The following is an 8,392-nucleotide window of genomic DNA, read 5'->3' as shown; positions in this document are numbered from 1 at the left end:
CTGGTTCATCCATCACGCCCCCCCGGTGGCGAGCTGCACGGCGTGAGACCCGGATCAACAGCAGAGACCAGTAGAGACAGACGAGAGGGACAGAGAGACAGAACAGCTGAAGACTGTTACAAGAAAAATGAGACGGAATTTCCTAAACTGCAAAAACATGATTTGACACATATTCTATTGAAAGGGCTGAAAGATATTAATGTTAATAAGTGTCTGATTCTCTGGAGGAACCCGTCCACTGAGGGTCAGTGTTGGGTTCTCTCACTTCTTCTCTTTCCTCTGTTTACCATCAGAGAGCTTGAAGATCTTTAAATATCTCGGCAGGTTTCTACATGATCCTTGTTCAGAATGTTTGAACCTTTCATCTGCAGGGTTTGGTTCTTTGGACTTTAAATCCAAACATAAACTTTCCAACAGTTTACAGACAAAAGACTTTGGACCAACATCTACCCGTCTGTGACATCACAGCTCTGTGACATCAGAGCTCTGTGACATCACAGCTCTGTGACATCACAGCTCTATGACATCAGAGGGGTCACCTGACTCTCAGCTGGTGAAGGTGATCATGTTTCTGTTTGTCTGTAATAATGAAGTCAAAGTTATGAAAGCTGTGCAAACCCATGTCTCTCTCTCTCTCTCTCTCCTCTCTCTCTCTCTCTCTCTCTCTCTCTCTCTCTCTCTCTCTCTCTCTCTCTCTCTCTCTCTCTCTCTCTTTCCCTCCCTCTCTCTCCCTCCCTCCCTCTCTCTCTCTGCCTCTCTCTCTCTCTCTCTCTCTCTCTCTCTCTCTCTCTCTCCCTCTCTCTGCCTCTCTCTCTCTCCCTCTCCCCCCTCCCTCTCTCTTTGGGGGGTGGTACTCTGTGTTTGGGGGGTGTGTGTGTGTGTGTGTCTGTGTGTGTTTGGTGCCACGCAGTGTAGCGGTGCGTGTGACTCGGTGCAGGACAGAGCAGGAGGCAGATCACAGATCTTGTAAGAAGAATCTGGACATGTCCCGGTCCTCTCCCGGTCCTGACCCGGTCCTGTCCCGGTCCTGTCCCGGTCCTGACCCGGTCCTGTCCCGGTCCTGTCCCGGTCCTGATCCGGTTCTCTGCAGGACTCCTCAGCACCTGCAGGTTTCTCTGTGACTGAAGGAAATATTTTCCCTGGACCTGATTCAAACTTTGAGAGGAAAGAGAAAAAAACGTGGGCAGCGGCATGACGCCACCCGAGCCTCTGCTGGAGAGAAGTGGATTTAAAGCAGTTCCTCTCAGAAGGTCCAGCAGAATGGATCCGAGCTCGGTCTGAAGCGGGTCGGAGTCCCCGAGCTGCTGGCGGATCCCTGTCCCCGGTCCCCGGTCCCACCTGGACCTCTGTCCCCGGTCCTACCTGGACCTCTGTCCCACCTGGACCCCTGTCCGACCTGGACCCCTGTCCCACCTGGACCTCTGTCCCACCTGGACCCCTGTCCCACCTGGACCCTGTCCCACCTGGACCCCTGGACCACCTGGACCTGCAGCACCATGGTTCTGACCCATGACCGACGGGACAACCACGACTCTCAGGATCTGTTTCTTCACTTTCACCCCCTGGCTCCTGTGGACGGGTCCTTGTAGAGGAGCCTCGCTTCTCCTCCCGGTGGCAGAGGAACCTGAGAGGAACCTGAGAGGAACCTGAGAGGAACCTCAGAGGAACCTCAGAGGAACCTCGGAGGATGAGAACCTGGACCGGGATCTGAACACACTGAGATGTTTTACAATGACGGTTTGGCCAAAGGCAAAAGGGTTTTAGGATGAAACTTGTGACGCGTCTTTGTCTCCTGCTGAGCTGCTGGACTCTCATGGACCTGCACCCGGTGCTCGGGTCCCTGAGCCGGAGCAGACCGACCGAGCCCCAGCACCGGTACCGGCTGGGACCGGCAGCGGAGCCAGGCGGCCCGGACGGAGAGCAGGTCCCCGGGAGAACCGGCAGCTCCCCCCTGAGGCCCGGGAGACCCCCGGTGCCCGGGGCCTGGAGACCCCCGGTGCCCGGGGCCTGGAGACCCCCGGTGCTGGTTCCGGTCAGGAGCACCAGGACCCGCGCGAGTCCTCCGGTGATCAAGGCTGAGTTGACTGTTGTGAAAAGCTCCATGAACCGGGCACAGCTGCAGCACCGGGACCTGGACCGGGACCGGGCTGCGCGCTCCCGGCTGCCCGGAGGAGACGCGCGCTCCAAAGCGCCCGCAGCTGTGAAAGGAGTCAGGACCTCGGCCGGAGGAGGTGGAGGAGGAGGAGGTGGAGGAGGTGCAGGAGGAGGTGGGAGCTCCATGGCTGGACCGGCTGGGAAGGTTGCTCCACCGAGAGGAACCGGTCCGGTGCGCACCGGGGATCCACCGAGAGGAGCCCCGGTGCAGAAGCAGCCTCCCGGGCAGAAAGCGGTTCCGGTGGCGCAGAGAGGATCCAGCTCCAAACCCCTGAGAGGGATCGAGCGGGATCCGCATCCCAAGCAGCCGCTGGTGATCCCTCACGACTACATGCTGTCCCTGTACTGGTCCCTGTCCAGCGGAGACCTGAACTCCAGCGCGCTGCATGAGGCCGGCCTGGCCAACACCATCACCAGCTTCGTGGATAAAGGACAAGGTAACATCTCGTCTCTCTGGGTTCCTTCAGGTTCTGTTCTCTGTGGTTCCTCTGGTTCCTCTGGTTCCTCTGGTTCTGTTCTCTCTGGATCCTCTGGTTCCTCTGGTTCCTCTGGATCCTCTGGTTCATCTAGATCCTCTGGTTCCTCTGGTTCCTCTGGATCCTCTGGTTCCTCTGGATCCTCTGGTTCCTCTGGTTCCTCTGGTTCCTCTGGTGCCTCTGGTTTCCTCTGGATCTAAGCTTCTAGATTCATTGAGCAACTTGTGTTTCTGAATCACGTTTTAACTTCCTGATAGTTCTGGTTCTTTCTGAATGACGAGACAGTGATCTATTTAAATTATTCAGGTAAAGCAGAGGGAACAAACCTGATAAAACCCTGAAGGTCCACGTCCGTCTGAGGACACACTTCTCATTGTCAGTGCAGCATCACACTGAGAAAGTGACTGTAGACAGTAGCTCTGCAGCTGAGAAGCTGAGGGATGAAAGCTGGTGAAAGAGCTGGAGATACCAGGAGCGAGGGAGGAGGTGATGGATCCAGGGAAAGGTTAGAGGAGAGGAGATGAGAGCTGCTGCTGGATGAGGAGGAGGCGTGGAGAAGTGAGGGAGAGGACTAGAGGTCAAACCCAGTGTGAAGGTCACTAGAGGAGAGAGGTGCTGGGAACAAGACCCATGTCTGGAGATCCATGAGGAAGAAGAGCATCTGGAGGAAGGAGACATGTGGAGCTAGATGTTCAGACTGATGCTCAGAGAAGATCAGACCAGCAGCAGGTTCTCAGAAGTTACCCTGGCTACACAATCCAGTTATTAAAGCATCATTCCCAACGGATTATGGGATGTGGAGTTACTTACATATTCAAATAATTACGTAAACAGTCAACCTCGGCCTTTTTTCTGTTTTCCAATATAAATAAATCTATTTTTAAAATGATTTTCTGAGATGATGGAGAGAATGAAAAGAGAGTGAACCAGAGAGGTTCTGAAAGTGACATCATCGTATGAGTCTAGTGAAGTGTTGGATCTTTTCTCCACATCTCAGATACTTTCAGTTTCATGTCTCCAGCTCATTAGTATTCATCTCTCACATGATGAGGATGTTTTCTTTACTGTTTAATACTAAGAAACATTGTGAATATGAAATCAGGTCTGAGGCGTGTTTATCTACACACCACACGCATGTAGCTCGTGTGTAGTTACAGCGTCTTGTGTATTTATTTGTGTGCGTGCTGTTGCATGTTGGTTTCTGTAAGTGTGTGTGTGAGTGTGTGTGTGAGTGTGTGTGTGACTGTGTGTGTGTGACTGTGTGACTGTGTTTGTGTGTGACTGTGTGTGTGACTGTGTGTGTGACTGTGTGTGTGGGTGTGTGACTGTGTGTGTGGGTGTGTGTGTGACTGTGTGACTGTGTTTGTGTGTGACTGTGTGTGTGACTGTGTGTGTGTGACTGTGTGACTGTGTTTGTGTGTGACTGTGTGTGTGACTGTGTGTGTGACTGTGTGTGTGGGTGTGTGACTGTGTGTGTGACTGTGTGTGTGACTGTGTGTGTGTGACTGTGTGACTGTGTTTGTGTGTGTGACTGTGTGTGTGACTGTGTGTGTGGGTGTGTGACTGTGTGTGTGACTGTGTGTGTGACTGTGTGTGTGTGACTGTGTGACTGTGTTTGTGTGTGACTGTGTGTGTGACTGTGTGTGTGACTGTGTGTGTGACTGTGTGACTGTGTGGGTGTGTGACTGTGTGTGTGACTGTGTGTGTGACTGTGTGTGTGTGACTGTGTGACTGTGTTTGTGTGTGACTGTGTGTGTGACTGTGTGTGTGACTGTGTGTGTGGGTGTGTGACTGTGTGTGTGGGTGTGTGTGTGACTGTGTTTGTGTGTGACTGTGTGTGTGACTGTGTGTGTGTGACTGTGTGTGTGACTGTGTGTGTGACTGTGTGTGTGACTGTGTGTGTGACTGTGTGTGTGAGTGTGTTAGTGACAATGTGTGTGACTGTGTGTGTGACTGTGTGTGTGACTGTGTGTGTGACTGTGTGTGACTGTGTGTGTGACTGTGTGTGACTGTGTGTGTGACTGTGTGTGTGACTGTGTGTGTGAGTGTGTTAGTGACAATGTGTGTGACTGTGTGTGTGACTGTGTGTGTGAGTGTGTGTGTGACTGTGTGTGTGACTGTGTGTGAGAGTGTGTGTGTGACTGTGTGTGTGTGACTGTGTGTATGTGACTGTGTGTGACTGTGTGTGTGTGAGTGTGTGTGTGACTGTATGTGTGACTGTGTGTGTGACTGTGTGTGTGTGACTATGTGTGTGACTGTGTGTGTGACTGTGTGTGTGACTGTGTGTGTGACTGTGTGTGTGACTGTGTGTGTGAGTGTGTGTGTGTGACTGTGTGTGTGACTGTGTGTGTGTGACTGTGTGTGTGACTGTGTGTGTGACTGTGTGTGTGACTGTGTGTGTGACTGTGTGTGTGACTGTGTGTGTTTCCATCCCTCTGGTCCCTGGTTGGCGTGGCGGCTCCTCGGCCTCCGGAGGGTAAATAAACACGCCTCCTGACCACGGGCAGGGCGGCGCCCCCTGGGTCATGTTATCCTTAGCGTGTAAAACTGTTTAAAACAATGTTTAATGACCAGAGTTGAATGTTTACATTTCAAGCACTTAATGTACTTTTAATTTGGACTTTATTTGTTTAGCGTGTTCTCTTCAACACGCGTGTGGAAGGTGTAACTGATGACCTGACACGTCTCTCACCCGCTCACATTAACTCAGTTCCCCCTCTTCCTCCTTCCTCCCTTTCTCTTTCTTTCTTTCTTTGGTTGATTCTTCTCTCGTTTGCCACGTTGCTCAAACCTGAGTCTCAGATTACACGTCGCTCGCCTCACGTTAAACACATGAGTGAAACAAGCGTGTCTACCTGATGGAGATCACGTGACCAGGCTGTGTCCACAACAAGGCACGCGAGTTTTAAAACTCATCTCTGTTGCTATGGTTACGCCTGTTGTCCACACTACCTGCTTCTGAGGTCGTTTCCTCTGATCTGTTCGTTCCGGTTTCACGTTGTTATTTAGAAACTAAAGAATTCTGTCTGACGAACAATCGTTCTGTCATCATCACCTATGTGGGCGGAGCCTACCTATACTTGACTCTGATTGGTTTGTAGACGGCGTCACACGTGGGCGTGTCATCAGTTGTGGGGGAAGTAGTCTTTCTGTTTGAAGGGAGGAAATGAATGAAGCGCTTCATCTTGTTGCCATGGTAACATCATGATGGTATCACTACCTACAGGCGCAGTCCTTTGCACTTCTTCATGTTGTGATGCTAACAGCTAACAGCTAACAGCTAACAGCTAACGGCTAACAGCTAACAGCTAACAGCTAACAGCTAACAGCTAACAGCTTGTTTTATAACGTGTCACCAGCCGACCTGCTGAGAAGTTGATCACAGACCTGATGGTCCTGGTCCTGAGTCGGGTCTGAAGGTTCATGATCTGAAGATGGAACATGTCACTGTGGGGTCATAATGTGAGAGACTGTTCTAGGGTTAGCGTGGTTTCAGGAGAAAGGCTGAATCAGCGCCCCCTACAGGAATAGGGAAACCAGTTTGCATGTGTGTATGTATTGTGTTTCCTGTAGAAGTTGTTTGAGCATATTAAACTTTAACATGTACATGAGTTTGTGGTACGTGTGTGAATCAGTTATTGTTCTCTTTATCATCAGAAACTAATGAAAACTGTTGAAACAAGATGTGAAAAATCAAGAAAACATCAAATTTCAAACTTTCGTGAAGCTTAAACCAAAAAATGTATTAAAAAAATCACAAAATTTGGATTATTTCTTTATCAAATGTAAACCTGATTACTTTTCTGTTCCTGACTTGCTGCAGTGTGTGTGATCGCCCACATGTGTGTCTCCATCTGCTCCTCTGAACACGCCGGCCTGCCCCCCCCCCCCGTCATGTTTGCACTTTGTATGTTACATGTGCGTCTGCCAGTGATGTGACTCTCCTGTGCTCGTCCTCTTCTCCGTGTTGTGTTTCCCTTCCTGTCGTTCTGACCCACATGTCTCTCTCTCTCTCTCTCTCTCTTGTCTCAGATGAGCGCGGGCCCACGCTGCGGCGGCAGCGCTATCACTTCAACATCAGCTCCCTGGAGCGAGACGGGCTCCTGGGGGCCGAGCTGCGCATCCTGAGGAAGCGCCTGTCGGACCCCCGCCGCGCCGCGCTGGGATCCGTGGGCGCCGACGGAGGCCGAGGAGGAGGAGGAGGCGGCGCTGGAGGAAGCTCCTCCCCCTGCCTGAAGCTGTACACCTGCGCCTCAGGTAAACAGAAGGCTGCTGTGCTGCAGACCCAGGCCACCGAGGAGCTGCTCAGCGGCTTCGGCAGCAGGTGGGAAGTGTTCGACATCTGGAAACTCTTCAAGGGCTCGAAGCAGCAGCAGCAGCAGCAGCAGCAGCTGTGCTTTGAGCTGGAGGCTGTGGAGCAGCGGGGGGGCCGGCCCGTGGACCTGCGCTCGCTCGGGTTCGCGCGGCTCGGCCGGACCAACAAGGAAAAGGCCTTCTTCCTGGCGTTCGGCAGAAGCAAGAAGCGTGACCTGTTTTACAACGAGATCAAAGCCCGGTCCGGCCACGACAACAAGACGGTCTACGAGTACCTGTTCACGCAGAGGCGCATGCGGCGGGCTCCCGCGGCGAGGGCGTCCAAGAAGCCTCTGCAGCCGCCGCAGTCCCTCCCCCACCACCAGGGGGTGAAGGCCAGGCCGCGCTGCAACCGGAAACACCTCCACGTGAACTTCAAGGAGATGGGCTGGGACGACTGGATCATCGCTCCGCTGGAGTACAACGCCTACCACTGCGACGGCGCCTGCGACTTCCCCATCCGCTCGCACCTGGAGCCGACCAACCACGCCATCATACAGACGCTCATCAACTCCATGGACCCGGAGGCGGCGCCGGCCACCTGCTGCGTCCCCACGCGACTCACGCCCATCAGCATCCTCTACATCGACTCGTCCAACAACGTGGTGTACAAGCAGTACGAGGACATGGTGGTGGAGGCGTGTGGCTGCAGGTAGCAGAGGAGGGCGAGAGAGGAGGAGAGAGAAAGACACTTCCTGTCCTTCACTTTGAGAAACCACAGATTCGTTAACGCCGAGGGAGAGAGTTGTTGTTTCAGCCGACGGTGACGAACTCTCTTCAGAGACACGAGACTCTCAGGTGGTCCGGCCCGGAGACCCTGGGACATGAGACTGAACCAGGAGAGACGCACATGGAGGTGTTGCTCTTTAACACAACTCTCACTGACACACGTGTTGTGTTGTTGTTGAACAGGATGCGTCCGAGAGACACAAGCTGTTCACATCTGTATCGCCCGCTCTATCCTATTCTTTATTCCTCTTCAGATTTGTATCTTCGACTGATCTCGGTGTAAAAAGTTTGTTTGTAACAGAAATGCTATCGACACGTTATTGACTTATACATTAAAAATGCCCTTTTGCAGCACTTCCCCCCCCGATGTGCCTTTGGCCGTTCACACCCGAGGAGTCGCCCGGGACTTTTCCATCGAAGCATGTGAAGAATGTCTGATGTGTAAATAAAGTGATGAAGTGCTGATCTGACCTGATACAAATGTGGGAAAGTTGCATAAAAAGCTCTCCAGAGAACCAGAGACAGAAATGTGTAATTGACCGAGCTCCAAACTCTCTATCAGTCTGAACCTGCGTGGACGGAAACATCCGAGGAATTCATCGTGTCCGATGCCAAGTAACGGAGGAATGTTTGGTTTGGAACGTCAGCGTTTCATCGGTTTAACCAACAGCTGCCGAGTT

At 52.5% G+C, this 8,392-nt stretch overlaps 1 protein-coding gene across 1 annotated transcript; it reads left to right on the top strand.

Annotated features, from left to right (window-relative positions):
* Nucleotides 1-1,765: 1,765 nt before the first annotated feature.
* On the top strand, nt 1,766-7,639 carry gdf5 (growth differentiation factor 5). The gene is made up of 2 exons (XM_061070050.1): nt 1,766-2,591; nt 6,663-7,639. The coding sequence occupies exons 1-2, from the start codon at nt 1,766-1,768 to the stop codon at nt 7,637-7,639; spliced, it is 1,803 nt and encodes a 600-aa protein (XP_060926033.1).
* Nucleotides 7,640-8,392: the final 753 nt, after the last annotated feature.

This window comes from Limanda limanda, chromosome 4 (genome assembly GCF_963576545.1).
Source record: "Limanda limanda chromosome 4, fLimLim1.1, whole genome shotgun sequence".
Classification (NCBI taxonomy): Eukaryota; Metazoa; Chordata; class Actinopteri; order Pleuronectiformes; family Pleuronectidae; genus Limanda; species Limanda limanda.
The sequence above is the reverse complement of the archived record's forward strand: the minus strand, read 5'-3'. Positions and strand labels throughout refer to the sequence as shown.

Excerpts from the sequence above, each read along its gene's own strand:
- gdf5 (XM_061070050.1), top strand. The coding sequence starts at position 1,766 with ATGAAACTTGTGACGCGTCTTTGTCTCCTGCTGAGCTGCTGGACTCTC. Across the intron at positions 2,592-6,662 it reads CTTCGTGGATAAAGGACAAG|ATGAGCGCGGGCCCACGCTG; the intron begins GTAACATCTCGT and ends CTCTTGTCTCAG.